Source organism: Talpa europaea (assembly GCF_964194135.1).
Source record: "Talpa europaea genome assembly, chromosome: X".
Classification (NCBI taxonomy): domain Eukaryota; kingdom Metazoa; phylum Chordata; class Mammalia; order Eulipotyphla; family Talpidae; genus Talpa; species Talpa europaea.
The window spans coordinates 74,435,613-74,451,159 of NC_140081.1; the positions used below are offsets into that span (position 1 = coordinate 74,435,613).

General features: G+C 46.0%; 1 protein-coding gene across 2 annotated transcripts in view; it reads left to right on the forward strand.

The window, feature by feature from the left end:
- LONRF3 (LON peptidase N-terminal domain and ring finger 3) overlaps positions 1 to 14,494 on the forward strand; it is a gene marked incomplete at both ends in the record, with an annotated part of 34,202 nt that extends 19,708 nt beyond the window's left edge. For both annotated transcript variants that reach the window (XM_084258113.1, XM_084258114.1), the window contains 6 exons: positions 3,874 to 3,988; positions 6,142 to 6,263; positions 7,230 to 7,388; positions 8,291 to 8,453; positions 9,411 to 9,560; positions 14,339 to 14,494. In XM_084258113.1, the coding sequence (XP_084114239.1) occupies positions 3,874 to 3,988; positions 6,142 to 6,263; positions 7,230 to 7,388; positions 8,291 to 8,453; positions 9,411 to 9,560; positions 14,339 to 14,494 (865 nt within the window). The remainder of the gene's footprint in view (positions 1 to 3,873; positions 3,989 to 6,141; positions 6,264 to 7,229; positions 7,389 to 8,290; positions 8,454 to 9,410; positions 9,561 to 14,338) is intronic.
- Between the last annotated feature and the right edge of the window lie 1,053 nt (positions 14,495 to 15,547).

The window sequence follows — 15,547 nt, forward strand, 5'->3', positions numbered from 1 at the left end:
CAGGGGAAGCCCGGTTTTAGCCCATTTTCTATTGAGTTATCTCTCTTTTCCTCACTGACTTGTAGGAATTCTATGTATGTTCTAGAAACCAATCTTTTGTCAGTCATACATGCTGCAGATACCTTTTCCCACCCTGTGGCATGACTTCTTGCTCTCTCAGTGGCATCTTTTGATGTAGTTACAAGTCCTAAATCTTTTTTATTGCAAAATGGATATTTCCTTTATTTATACTTTTCAACTATAAACCAACTTGCAGCAAAACACAAAACAAACTTTCTGAAAATATTAATGAACACGCCAGGGTTTGTGGTGAAACAGAGTAAAGTGGGGTGTGGTAATCCACAAAACACCTGATAGTTTAACCCTTCTTGAAAATGGAGGGTTTTAGCAAGTATAACCTTCCAATCCCAGGGGAAGAAAGAGAATAATCCTTTATTACACAGCTGCATTGCTGTTACTTTTACTTCCGATTCTTGAGGTTGGATTCTAGATCCCAAAGGTCCCCAAACAAGTATTAGATGCAGTTCTCTGGAGTACAGACATCTTTCATCATGTTGCACAGAGCAGCCAGCTCTTCATTTTTTTAAAAAAAAGATTGATTGATTGATTGATTGATTGATTGATTTATACAAGCACTGGGTCAGAAGCGCAGGAGGGTGAGAGAATTCACCAGAGCCAGAGCTGGGAAGCAGAACAGTCAGACTGACGAAGTACACTGCTGAGGGGAGCAGCGAGGGCAGCAGGAGAGGTCTGCATGCCATGTGGGACCCTCGCCAGTGGCTGGGGATCGAACCGGTGCTGCAGAGGCTGCAGGCAGCTTCGCAGCCCAGCGCTCAACCGCTGCACCACTGGGGCGATCCCCAAGCTCTTCATTTTAATGCTATGAAAATTATTGATCTTATTACTCACTTAGTGGTTTTTTGGTGTACCTTACTTAAGAGAATTTTTTTTACCTTGAAGTCGTAATCATATTCTCCTGTTTTACATTCTGAAACCTTTACTGTTGGTCTTTCATGTTTATTTTTAAAGCTCACATGGAATTGCTTTCTTTATATGGTGCAAGACATGGTCTTCCTTTCCCCCGATGCATAGCCGAGTATCCCAGATAGCAGGGGCTGAGGTGCTATTTGTGTTTTGAAACACCCCCCCCAACCTCTGCTTTGAAGTGCTGCATCTGTCCTGGACCAAGCATCTGTGTCTGGGTCTATTTCTGGACTTTCCATTCTGTTCCCCAGGTCTGTCCATCCTCGTGCTAGTCCTCCACTCTTTTAGTCACTACAGCTTCATAATGAGTTCTGACATCTGGTGGAGCAGGTCTTACTGTGGCTCTTCTTGGCCCTTTGCCTTGCCTTACAAAGTTTAGACTTAAACTTGCCAAGTTTTTTTTTTTTTAATGGTACTTATTTAAGTCTTCTTTACTTTCTTTCAATGAGGTGTTTATAGTTTTATAGTTTTTACAATCGAGGTCTTGCACAACTTTTGTTAGATTTATTCCTGGGTATTTGATTTGCAAAAACAGTGGGAAATGTCATCTTTGTTACCATGTATTTTCTAATGTTTGTTGCTGGTATATAGAATTACAATTGTGTGTGTGTGTATTTGTCCAGCATCCCTGCTAATTCTATCAATTCTCATGAACTCTAATAATAATTCTGTAGATTCTTTTAGATGTTCTAAGTTTACCATCGTGCCATTTGTGAATAATGGTGATTTTTTTTCATTTCTAATCCTCACACTTTATATTCTTTTCCTTGCCTTAGTACACTGCTGAGGATCTCTGTAATAAAGGATATTTTTAAATGTATTTTGATTTTTGGCCAATATAAAAGCTAAAATGTTTTAATGGTATTAAACAAATTAGTTTAAAACAGCATTATAAAAGTCAAAAAGTAGAAAGAAGTACATCTATATAAAACCTCTCTCCTACTCCAGATCTTTGTTGTCTTGTTAAAAGTAGCAAATCTCCACCCCTGCCCTTGACCTGCTGAATTGAACACTTGATTGGGGGAGAGGGGTGGGCTTTGCCATGTGTGTGCTTTTAAGGCTCCACTGGCGACTCTGTAATTCAGTTTAGAGACCAACACTGCCTGTGCAGAGATCAGTTGGGCTGTGTCATGCAGTGATTCTCACCCCTGGGGGCACATTGAAACCCTGTGAGGAGCTCTTTATGCCTGCTTGTGTCTGTGCAAGCGTCTTCTACTTTCCTTTCTTCCAATAAACCTGATTTTTTTTGGATATAAATAATAAGAATAAAACCACCTGAGGAACTTTCAAAACTCCCGATACCTAGTCCTTAGCTTAGACCAACTGACCTGCATCTGCACATGCAGTCCCAGGCCCCAGTAGTTTTTAAAAACTCCTCAGGTGATGGTGGTACAGGGAGGAGCAGAGGGGAGGACATACACGGGGCATGAGGACAGGGTTGGGGGTTGTGGGCGTGTTCATTCTCTTGGCTGTGGAGATGGCTTCATGGGTGTGTACATATGTCAGTCATATCAAATTGTACATTTGAAGTATGTGCAGTTTATTGTCTATCAGTGTACCCCAATAAAGCTTTTGAAAGCAAATGCTCCCAAGGGGTTCTCACACAGAGCAATGGTTGAGGCACCTCACGGAAGTGCAAGTTGGATAGATTTTCATCTGCCAGTAGTTGGCTGTGTGCATGTAGACAAGTGCCTTCATGCCCTCTGGACCTCACTTGCATTCTGGGAGGTGGGTTCATATTGTTCTCAAGTACTTTTCAGCTCTGACATGTTGATTGTGCTCAGCGCTGCTTGTGGGCCAGGCTGCTGGTGCACCTCCTGGCCACACGAGGGTGTTGTGCAGCAGGCAGCTCCTTCCTCTCAACTGAACACTCTTGTGAGATCAAAATAGGCTGGTCAGCCTCCTTCTCTTCTTTCTGTCTTCTGGGTGAATGCAAGCCCGGTTTCTGAACCTCATCTTCAGCTGTCCCCACCCAATGATCCTGCTGCAGGTGAGCCTTTCTTTTAAGCCAAAAAAATCCTTGAATCTCTGAATGTACAGAATAATATCTTTTAAAAAGATTCCCAGATTGCTTTGAAAATATCTAGCTCCTGCAAAGCAATCAATACAGGATCTCATTGAAGTACATGTGTGCATACATATATATGTATATATGTATATGTATGTGCATCTGTCTGCCTGTAACCATATTATAATATTACTCTCTACTGCCTAGAAAAATGATGCATCCATGTAAAAGGCAGAAATATATTTATCACAGATGTAATCCCAAAATCCTTCAGGCAGTAAACATTGCTTAGGTGAAAAATGGAATTAAGGTTAGCAAATAGGCTGTCTTTTTCCATTGTAATGTGACGTAAAATACTTAAATGGTTAAGTGTGACTGTGTGTGTATGTGTGTATATATATATATATATATATATATATATATATATATATATATATATGTTTCTGTGTGCTTGTTTCTCTAGCTGTGTGTTTACATATACCCAGGTGAACAGGTTGGCTAAATATGTCAGGATGGAATCTGTTCAGACACTCTGGGAATTCATCTCCATTTTTCTGGAACGTGACAGGGTGGGGGGATTCTGAATGCTCTAGAAGAGGCTGACTAGAACTGATGATTACAAAATGATCTAGCTGTGTCCTCAACTTTAATGAATGCATTATTTTAAATCCAGCTCAGAAAGTAAAAGGCAGATGCTTTATGGTCAGGGTTTTGTGTGTGTGTGTGTGTGTGTGTGTGTGTGTGTGTGTGTGTAAAAAGAACCTCCCCTCCCACACACAGATTTTTCCAAATAACACTATAAAATCTTAACATTGAGTAGCTCTTTCTTTTATTTTTTGGTCTTATTGCAGTTTTCTTCCATTTTGATTCCTACATTTCAGATTATTCTATGAGCCAGTCACAACACCTTGTGGGCACACATTTTGCTTAAAATGCCTTGAAAGATGCCTGGATCACAATGCCAAGTGTCCACTGTGCAAAGATGGCCTTTCACAGGTAAAACAGTATTTCCTTCTTGGTTGGATTTGCTTATCTGGAGGTGGGTACTAAAACAGTGTCCGATTGGATGCCAAGCCACTGCAGTATGCTGGGGCAAAATACCCCCTCAGACCATCTGTGTGCTTCTGTCGCATAGCTACCCCTCCCCTCTCCACAAAATCCTTCGGGAAAATGAGGTGACTAGCTTTTTATGAACTGTTGCTAGTGAAATTAACTTGTGTGGGAAACAAAAGTATTAAATTGATGTTAAACATGGATCGTGCGTCCAACCCCATCGTGACACCCGATTCCCTGTAATCTTGGGTGAACCTTTTGTCTTCTCTGTGCTTGGACTAGAGGACCCTGATGGCCCCTGATCATCAATGTTTATTCTGTGGTTTGAGGAAACCACTCCTAGGTCCCCAGGAAAACCTCACAGACCTTCAGTGTGGTCCTTGGCCCACCCGGCAGGAGCCACTGTACATGTCAACAGATAATTGGCTATTTGCAAAGCTCTAGGGCTTCCAGGTTCTCTGAAATGAATCACACAAACTGCCACCTTTGTTTTTCAAGGGGTCCTGATGACTTTCTTATAACCCAAGAAGCCTCCGAAAGCCATGTTATTCCCCCCACTCAGGGACGTGTGTGCCACATTTACCATCAGTCTTAATGTTCCTGACCCCCGCCATCCCTGAGGAGAGGTTGAAGACTGGGCTATCTCTAGGTGAATGTAGATCCAGAGAAGTCACAGGTTGAGCTTTTCCATCATTTAAGAGAATGGAGTGAACTAAGCATCGAGGGTAACCTTGAGGGCATGTATTGGATTGGGAGGAAGGTTTGTGTCCTCTCTTGCCTAGGTCAAGGGATAAGATTTGCTGGCCTGATTGTAGGTGAGAAGCCCATGGGCCTTATACTTAAATAGTTCATGTGTGCTGTGATTTCACTGCAACATTCAGATAGGTAGGAAGAAGAAACGTATCTGCATACGTGCTCAGCACCTGCAGAAAATCACTGTTAACATGTTAGTGTGTGCTTTTCCCGGTTTTCTGTTTTAGCATCAGCAGAGGAGTCACCTCCTTCTTGGACTGGCTACCTCCTGAGTCACTGCTTTTTCCCGGAAAAGCTGCACTAGGCAAAGCATTTGATTCTCCTGTAGCCAGGGGTGACTGTGACTGATGATGCTTCCTGGACGCAGATGCTGTGGGATCCCGGACTCAGGGGCTAAAAGATATTGTCATCGATCTCTATAGACACACACAGACTCACACACCATTCTCCAGAGAAAGAAATCTCGTATTCCAGTCATGTTCACTGCAGAATAGACAGGCACAGCCCATACTGGCAAAGGAAAAATTATCTCAAACCCGCAGTTTTAGACTCAGGAGCACCCCCTGCTGGGTCTGTAGCGGTAATTTCCATAGCGAGCAGTGCTCTGCAGATGTTTTAACTCTTATTGTCTGGTTCACATGGTTAACTACCCCCTGCTTACAGCTCACTGAGGACACATGGGGTAGGGGTGTTTGGGAGGAGAGTAATAGTGACGGCCGAGCATTAGTTGCTGAAATCATGGGTTATAGCATCTCAGTGTTGCCTAGATGGCATATTAAAGAAGCAAATAGCAAAACCATTAGTATTTGGCTCTTTTTTTTTTTAAACCAAAACGAGATGAAAAACATATTTAGATTTTCAATATCCAGAAACCAAGCATTTGGGAAGGAGAGGTGGGCAGAAGAGGAAAGGATCAGTGATTGAAAATTGCTCTGTAGTTTCTTGAACCTCTAACCCATGACTTGTAGCCTGTTCCAAAGGGCGACCATTCTGTGAGCTTATAAAGACCGTGATCAGAAAAAGGAAATGAAAGGATCCCTCCGCCTTTTAAACAAGAACATGATCTTAATTTCAGTGCTTTAGGAAAGTGATAAAGTTTTTTAAATTTCCATGCAGTCTTTCTCTCTTGTTAATTTTTTTTCTAATTATAAAAGCAATCACATGTGTCTTTTAAAAACTTAAACTAACACATGGAGACTACATGCACGAATGTAGTATCAGCTGCTACTGTATGGGTCTGGATTACTCCAATATGTGGATTATTTGTCTCTTCTGCCAATTGCACCAGAAATGCTTCATGTTCCTCTACTATGTACTCTCGAATTGCCTTCTTCCCCATATAGTGCTTGGCATCAAGAAAATATAGCAAAAATGTAATCATGGAAGAGCTAATAGCTAAATTCCTCCCAGAAGAACTGAAGGAACGAAGGAGGCTTTATGAAGAAGAACTGGAAGAGCTGTCCAAGTATGTATATGACTGGCTCTCTTTTCACTTTCACTCATGTCAGCTCGTAGAGCTCCATGGGAACATATTTTCCTAACTCCCTGTCCGGTGCTGGTGCTGCTAGCTTCATATTGACCCTGGAAATGTACAGATACAACAGGGCTTTTACCTCCAGAGTCAGTTGTTTGACAGTCTCCAGCCCACCTCTGAAGATGCATGAGCCAAACCACTGACCAGGTTACGTCTTGGCAGGAGTAAACAGAGTGGCTTAATTAGGAGAATGCACAAAGTGTCCAGAGGACTGTTTTCAAATACAGAAGGAGGTACTATAAGGTTAAGAATTTTAGTATCAGCCTAAGTCCCACTTCTCCCACTAAGTGAGTCTACTTCATGACCCTAGGCAAGTCACTGAACCTCTGCGGGCCTCAGTTTCCTCATATGGAGCTTGGGGTTCATAATAGTTCTTACCTTATGGTCTTGTTATGAAGATCAAATGAGCCAGTTCATTGTAAACACCTAACCCTGGAAACAGTAAGGCCGCTGCCTGCTCTGCTTCCCTTGCCAGGCACAGGGGTTGTGAGAGGGGTAGGGGTGCCGTGGAGATGGAAGTGAGGCTCCCAGCTCTCTGCCTGGCTGGAATCACAGCTCACTTAGAGGCAGTGCCCGAAATTCTGTCTCTCAGATGGCTGCCCTCCCATCTCCCCAAACCTGTGTTCTAGCTTTCACCAGTGTGCAGGCGCTGGAGGGCTACTTTAGCCGCATTGGAATATGTGCCACGTCCACTTTGATCTCTTAGCCCTTAGAGTAATCTCCGCACCAGCTCACAGGACCAGCCCATAGCATCAGTGGCATTTCAGTGTTTTTTTATCGACCGTCAAAACTTGATGTCCCCTTGCCTTCCTGCGGGGGAACTCCCTGGCGAGGTGGGGCTCACCTTTCCCGTGCTCTGCCTGACTTGAGATGCATGCCGCTTGCTCTTCCCGACAGCTTAAATAAGAACGTGCCCATTTTCGTGTGTACCATGGCCTACCCCACCGTTCCTTGCCCGCTGCACATCTTTGAGCCTTGTTACCGTCTGATGATTCGTAGGTGCATTGAGACAGGCACAAGACAGTTTGGCATGTGCCTTGGAGATCCCGTCAAAGGGTGAGTGAGGAGCTACGTGAGGAAAGGGGGGTTGGGTTGAGAAGCAGGTTTGTTTCGCTCTGGAGAGCCCCCAGGAGATGGGGAGGCACAGCTCCCAAGGTTTAGCTGGCTTGTAACCACTGTAACCACAGAATTTGTAAAGATCAGGGTTCCTCCGGCCCTCCCTTACCATGTGAGAGGCTGCCTATCTAAAGGAACCGCAGGGTTCATCTTTTGTTAAATGGGTGGTGTGTGCTATAAAATGTGTTTTAAGATTTTTATTTATTTATACAAGAACTGGGGTATAGGCCAGAGGCGTCGGGGGTGAGAGGATTCACCAGAGACAGAGCGGGGAGCAGAACAGGCAGACTGACTGAAGACACTGCTGAGGGGAGCAGTGGGTGGCAGGAGAGGTCTGCGCGCCATGTGGCCGGTGGCCGGGGATTGAACGGGCCCTGCAGAGGCTGCGGGCAGCTTCGCAGCCCAGCGCTCAACCACCTGCGCCACCAGGGAGGCCCTATAAAATGTGTTTTATAGGAATCCAGGCCCTACAGTCAAACTGCCTGGTTTCAGGTTCTGGCCCCAGAGTTGGGCAAATTATTTCACCTTTCTGTGACTCAGTTTCCTTGTCTGTAAAGTGGGTGTAACAGTGGCACCTACCTCTGGGTTTTTGGGCGAATTGGTGAGTGTCCATAAAGCACCGAGCATAGTCTAGCACACAGTCCGTGCTCACTCAGTGGTAGCAGTTATCCTAGCGTATTAAGTAGTCTCCACACGGGTGCCACCTGCTAGGTAGTCACCACTGTAAGTCCTGGAACAGGCAAATAGGCAGATGTCCCTCAAGGCACAGCATGGGTAACAGAAGTGGCTAGGGTCCAGGCTCAGGCAACAATTCATCAAGAATTTACTTTCTCGATAAACAGGTTTGCAGAATATGGCTGCATCCTAGAGATCAGAAATGTTCAGTTCTTTGCTGATGGCCGCTCAGTGGTTGACAGCATAGGCAAGAGGCGCTTCAAGGTGCTCCACCAGAGCCAGCGGGATGGTTACAATACAGCCGACATTGAATACATTGAGGACCAAAAGGTGAGGGTGCCCAGTGCCACACAAACATGGCTGCAAAAGCGTTTCTTAGCACTGTTGGGGGCGCTGGAATTTCTCACCAAATTGCTGCAGCAACATGGAACAGTGCTGGATTCCATGGTAGAATGGCAGTGCGGTGCCCGCTGCCTGCCTGTGCTGGCTTGCTTGCCAGGTTGTATTCATGTGTAAGAAACGCTCAGCCAGACCATCCTGGGGACCCCTTAGCCTCGGAGTTAGGTCTCTGCAAGGGATTCCAAAGAATAGATCTGGAGCAGGGTGTTCATATGTGTATTTTATTTATCAATTTTTTCCTATTTAAACCTTTTTCTTTTGAGACAATTGTAGATTCACATGCACATTGTATTTTTAAATGTGCCACCTGGCAGAGAGCCCTTCCCAATAATCCATTGTCCCATGAGGCAGAAAGATGCCATGTCCAGTTAATCCCTGGTTTTCTGGGCTAGAAGAGGAGGTAAATAATCCCATGCTTTTTGTATTTTCTGATCACTACATAGAACAAGATTAATAAATATTTGATCAACAAATACATGTATTTGACTTGGAAGATAGAGTTACGCTTGGAGACACAGACATTTCCTGTCTCCCGTCTGGGTGAGCTGTGGAAAAGCAAATGTGAAAAACAGGAAAGGAGAGGGCCTAACCTAGTTTAGCAGCACGCCCTCACGAAGGCCACTCTGAATCTCTGCTTTTCCATCTGGCTTGCTGCTTCAGCTCATTTGCCCAGCTGACCCTTCCTCCTTCCTCCACCCTCAGCATTGTTTACACACAGGCCATCCTCTGGCTGAGGAGCCTTTCACATAGCACTCGGGAGAGAGCCGGCTGGGTGAGCCTTCCCATAGGGAGGTGGGGTGGATGCTCAAAGAGAATCAGGTGTGAAAAGCAGCTCTTGGAGTGATGGAGAAGCTACAGAATGCTTCACTCCCACTCTGATGCTTTCAGGTCCAAGGAGAGGATCGCGCTGAGCTCATGGGATTACATAACTGTGTCTATGAGCAAGCGTCATCGTGGTTTCATTCGCTGAAGTCATCTCTGAAGAATCGGATACTCAATCACTTTGGTCCAATGCCGGAGAAAGATGCGGATCCCCAGGTATATACAATTGTCTCTTGGGGAGCAGTTTCCCCGCCAGATGAGGGCCTAGGGTTTGTGAGTCAATGAGTGCATGATGGCCTCCAGCAAAGCAAGCGTGGAGAGGAAGATGGATCCAATTTGCTGTTGTTTGGCTGGGTAGTGGAGCCCATGGTTAAGAACTAAAGGACCCCAAGTCAGAATCAGACTAAAAGCAGGAGCATGGATCTGAGGTGTGGAGAGAGAAGTCAGATGGAGAGAACGGGAACACGGGCCCCACCAACAGAAGAAGCTTCAGCAGGAGACCAGACTCACGCCCCGGTGAGCTGTTAGGGTGACAAGATGTACGCAGAGGCCAGGCTGAGAGAAAGGTGTTTTGGGAGTGAGGCTAAAGGTTACCATGGCCAGGGAGCTTTATAAACTTCTCCCCCATTGCTGCAGGAGCTAGGGACAGGATCGGCTACTTTATGACAGCCCAATTGCCAAGACTACAGAAACTTCACACCCGGCTCCTCCACCCTTAACCCTTGCAGTTCTAGACCCTGTAGTTGTCCTCATCAGGGATGAAAGGTCCTGAGAAAACAGACTGAGCCTTTAAATATACCCCTGACTGTGAAAAGGAGTTGATTAGGTTCTACCGGGTGGGGTTTATTTCCCAGGGTGGGGTCTATTCCTGGGGTGGAGCTCAAGCTGCAGCTCATTAGCTCCCCAGCAAAGTGGAGATAGTTACATCTGTTGTAAATCAGCAAATCCTCTTTTTCTAGCACAGGGCTGGTACTCGTCCCCCACTGCTGCTTTTTCTCACATTCTGAGCTGGCCCGCCCACACCATCACCTCCACACTTACCTTGATTCTGTGCTGACAATCCTTCCCAACTGTCACAATAGAAACGAATATGTATATTTGCCTTCCCTGCCAAAAGCTGGTTCTGCTGGCCTCTCTCTCTGTGTGACTTTGGGTCAGCCCCTTCCCCCCTTTCAGCTTTTCTCCCATTTCTGAAATAAGGCAGGTGGGTGAGGAGGCCTCCAAAGTCCCCTCTTCCTCTTGCCCTCTGAGGCTGTGAAACACCAGTGTATTCTCTGTAAGGGCAGGAATGGGCACGGTGCAGGTTTTCTCATCCAGCAGACCGGGTGAAGGAGGAGTCAGAGTCCTTAGTGGCTTTTTGCAGGTCTTTTTATTTAGATTACCAGGTATAAGGCAGGCAGGGGCGCTGGGGTGCTGGGGGCCTGCCAGCCTCCCAGCCCCCAGCAGGTCTTCACTCTGGGCTCTCCAGCCTTCTCTCAGCTTCAGCTTCTCTTGCTTCTCTCTTGGCTTCTACTGGCGTCCCGGTGACGCCGCCCTTAAAAGCACAGTCTTAGCCCAGGTGAATCCCATCTACTTATGCCCACACCCTACTCCAGGTGCCCGCCATCAGGCATGCATTCAGGACCTCAAGGATCCATCATCTATCCTGATGGCGGGAGGGCAGAAAAGCCTGACATTTTTCCTTACCCTACAGTCCACCCCCTCAGGGTTTTCTGCCATATGGTCTTCATATATACAATTTTCTTAGCAAACATAAACAATGCAGCCATGGCCTACAAAAGCAAATACATCACAATATAACAAAATACAACAGAACACAGATAAGTCCAGGCAGGTTCCCAACCTAGTGGCAAAAGACAATTATTGGTACCAGCAAAAGAGCCACCAAATCTGCTGCCGAAGGCACTGCTCATACGAGGGAGGGGAATCACTCACCGCATCTACTGTAACACGCCAGGAGCCGTCAGGCTTCCTGGCCTTCTCTGGCTGTAGTCTCGGCTACAAGCCACACACTGCATCCACCCCCAGGATGCACTCACTCTGGGATTGGCGATTCTATTCTGTTGGGGGTAATCGCCAACCCTCAGGGTTTCTGTCTGCAGTCGCTCCAACATTCTGCCTTCAAAGCCACCAATGCGACTCGCAGACCCCTGCACTCAGGCCAACCCACTGCACAAGCACATGGGTCAGGGATCCAAACTCTACATTTGGCTTGGGCTCCACCCCAAGCCACGTTCCCCACCCATCCCCCAAGGACGGGTTCCTCAGCTTCTCACCCTCACTTAAGAACGAGCAGGGCATCACCCACAGGTGATTTTAAGAGACTCACTGGCCTTCAGCATACTCAGGCTCCTTAACAGCCACTCAGGGCTTCTCAACTTAGCATCAGCACCAGCTTTTGCCTTATCAGTTGGCTTTTTCTCCTTCGCCTAGCTGCCGGGCATACAAAGGCTGCTTTCGGCCATCCCACTGGCCACCCCCAGATTCCCAAAAGACATAACCTGCCAAGGTCCTCCGCCCCCTGGCAGGATTGTCAGTTCAAGTCCATCAGTCCAAGTCCATTAGGCCTCTCCCTGCCATTAGCACCAGCAAGCTCCAAATCGTGGTCCTCTCTTCCCGACAATTCTTGCTGCCTCAGGGTTCATTGGCTGGTCCTCTTGGGCGTCTCCTCCATGCGAGGTCTCATCCGCAGCTCCTGGACCTCGTCCAGCTCCTGTGCCACCATGACGCCTCCAGCGTTGTCACAGGCTCACACAGTCTGTTACTCCTTAGTCCCTCCAGGTCTTCAGAGGGCTCCATACCCGTCTGCATGGATCATCCTGCTGACTACGCCAATTGTAAGGGCAGGAATGGGCACGGTGCAGGTTTTCTAATCCAGTAGACCAGCTAAAGGAGGAGTCAGAGTCCTAAGTGGCTTTTTGCAGGTCTTTTTATTTAGATTACCAGATACAAGGCAGGCAGGGGCTCTGGGGTGCTGGGGGCCTGCCAGCCTCCCAGCACCTAGCAGGGCTTCACTCTGGGCTCTCCGGCCTTCTCTCAGCTTCAGCTTCTCTTGCTTCTCTCTTGGCTTCTCTTTTGGCTTCTACTGGTGTCCCCGTGATGCCGCCCTTAAAAGCACAGTCTTAGCCCAGGTGAATCCCATCTACTTATGCCCACACCCTACTCCAGGTGCCCGCCATCAGGCATGAATTCAGGACCGCAAGGATCATCATCTATCCTGATGGTGGGAGGGCAGAAAAGCCTGACATTTTTCCTTACCCTACATTCCCTAACGAGCTGAAATGTCTTGCTTTCTTCAGACCACAACTATGGTTCCTCTTCCCCAGGCAAAGTCATCCCAAATGATGGAGGGAGAGGCCAGTTAGTGCTTCCCAGTGACCCACTACTCCTGCTTTCTGGGCCGCTGTGACTCAAGACTACAGCAGAGCTTCTAGGCACACTTAATGCTTAATAACAGCATCTTCCACAAAAGAAAGCACAGATGTCACTGAGTGATTCATAAGTACTCAGTGACACAGAAAGCTGAAATCTTGAGTCTCATTTCTTTTCTTCTTAGGACTGTCATTATGTTGCTTTGGTGGCAACAGTGAGAACGAAAAATAACTAACTTACAACAAAAAATACCTCCTCTAGTTTGGTCCAGTCAATGCAGCTGCCCCTGTGATTCCATTAATAAGAATGTTCTGAGCCCCAGGAGGTTTCTCAGAGCCACCACGGGTATTAACATCAGCTTGAACATCGTGGTTATCGGCCCTGAGGAAGAAAGGTCAGAATGTGCCCGCCTAATATTCAGAGCTGATCCTAGGGGGAGGGCAGGTGACAGACCAGAGTGAGGGACAAAAATGAATGCAAGTGAAGCTGGAGGCACAGAGGAGCAAAGAGGGGGTGATGTCAGGTGGAGAAACTGGTGAATTTATTTGCACGCAATTAATCCCACAGGTAGGTGGTTTGACCAGAATGCAATTCTTGGGGATCCTAAAACCAAGCTTCTGCGGGTGAGGAGCAAAAACTCATTTTGGGCTTCGTGGGAAATGTCACCGCAATCTAAAATGTATGCCTGGGAAGCTGCTCCAAGCAGAATTTTGGTGAAGGATTTGTGTGGAATGGGAAAGGTCTTTATTAAAAGGAAACTGAGGTGAATGTGTTTTCTAATGGGAATCGTTGCCACGTGGAAGTGCTGTGCTTTGGGGCTGTGAATGCCAGGGTTTGGCTTTAGGAGAGAAGTGAGCTGTGGCCCTGTTGAGTGACATGGCATATGTCTACTAGATGAAGGAACTACCTTGCCTTCATTCAGAAGCAGGGAAATGAAGGAATTAGGGGGATGTGGGAAGTCAGTTGGATCCCAGGCCCACCTGTTGTTTGCATCAATCTTTAGGACCCAAGCAGAATCTTCGAGCCAAAGGACTGAGTCCAGCTGGTGAAATCACACTGGCTGGAGGGTAGAGTGTATTCATTGGGATGCTGGTTGGTTAGCTCTAACCGCTTCCCCACATAACTGTAGTTTACACAAGATAGAGGGCGTAAGTCCTGGAGGGCTAGGGCAGCTCTGTTCCATGAGCTCATTCAGGGATCCAGGTTCCTTCTTCACAAAGCTCTGCCTTCCTTAGAATGTTTCCTGCATCCTCCTGATCAAAGAAGGCCATCACCACGTCCACATTCTAGCTAGGGGTAAGAACAAAAGAGGATGGAGAGCACACGTTATCTTCCCAGAGCATGACCCGAAAGTTACACAGATCACTTCCCTTTATGTCTCATTAGCTAGAACTTTGTCTCATGACCTCCCCAAGCTGCCAGGGAGACTGAGACGTGTAGTCTTTTTTTTTTTTTTCTGGGTGACTATATGCCCAGTTAAGATATAGGGGGGGGGGCATAGTTTAAGGGTATTTCACAGTCTCTGCCACACACAGAAGCAGCTCCACCGGGAAGCTTAGGCATCTGCAGATAGAGTCACTTCCAGGGGAATAGGATAAACCCATTGTGTTTCTCTGTTGCAGATGAACCCGAATGGTCCAGCCTGGTGCTGGTGGACATTAGCGGTTCTTCCATTGGAAAGCCGTGCTCAGCTCCCGTTCCTAGCGATGAGGTCCTTAAAGGATAGATTGAATGGTATTCGGCGAGTCCTGGCCTTTATAACCCGAAACCAAAACTAGCGAGAGTGAATTGCTGAAGAGGAAATCACACCCTCCCCGCTGCCCTTGGGGGAGTTGTCTTGTAAATATATCTAATTGCAATAACATCTTAACAGAAGGAAGTATCAAACAGAGGCATTGCCCTGCTATTAATCACAGCGAGAAATTGAGTAGAAAGACCAAAAGAATGGGACCTGTTTGAAACTTTCTGTCTTAAGATGCTTCTTGACATGCTGCACAACTACATGCACAGCAGAGGTTGTTTAAGAGCCCAGAAGAAAAAAAAATTCATTTGATTTTGACATAAAATTTTCTGAAAGTTTAAAGTGGTTTTGCTTTAATTTCCTTTCTCTCATAGATGAATGATTGTGTGGTTGAAATGTGAAGCAAAGACACTAATAATGTTGCTGCTTTATTTCACTGACTTGAGGTCTCATTCCAATGGTTTAGGTTTTATACAGCATTGTGTAAAATAGTGTTCATACTTCTTTCTGTTTTAATAATTTATTTTTTGCACTACTGTATCCTTTTTTCTACATGGATGTTTATAACTATGTAAGTGTAAATAACTGGAAAGTCAGTTGCTTTATTTATTGATGTGGCTTACCATGTACCTAGGGGGAAGTAACAGTACTCAAAATGTGCAGTTTCTGCTTTAACTGTGTTTTTTTTTTTTTTACATCTCATTCCAGTTCTTGAACCATTTTTTGTGTTTGTCCAATTGGATGTTTACCAAAGAAGTTCAGAATCATGCTAAGATCATCTATGCCACAGACTCCATCTTGTTTTCACTTTGAATACAACCATATCAAATAGTGAAGGGATTTGGCCTAGATTGTGGTATGTGCCAGTATAAACTAAAATAATTGATTTTCAGTGTGCTGTCCAGAGAGGGACTAAAGAAATTATTTTTGGGGGAGGAAGAGATGAGTCAAAGGAGTAATCTTTGACTGCAATCTAGTGTGGGCATTTATTTCAACCATCTCTAAGTATATCTCATTTCTTCCTTGTGCAGTTAGGAATGAGGTTTTTTCTGTAGGCTAACACCTAACCCTTTAGTGGGAATGGTTTTCA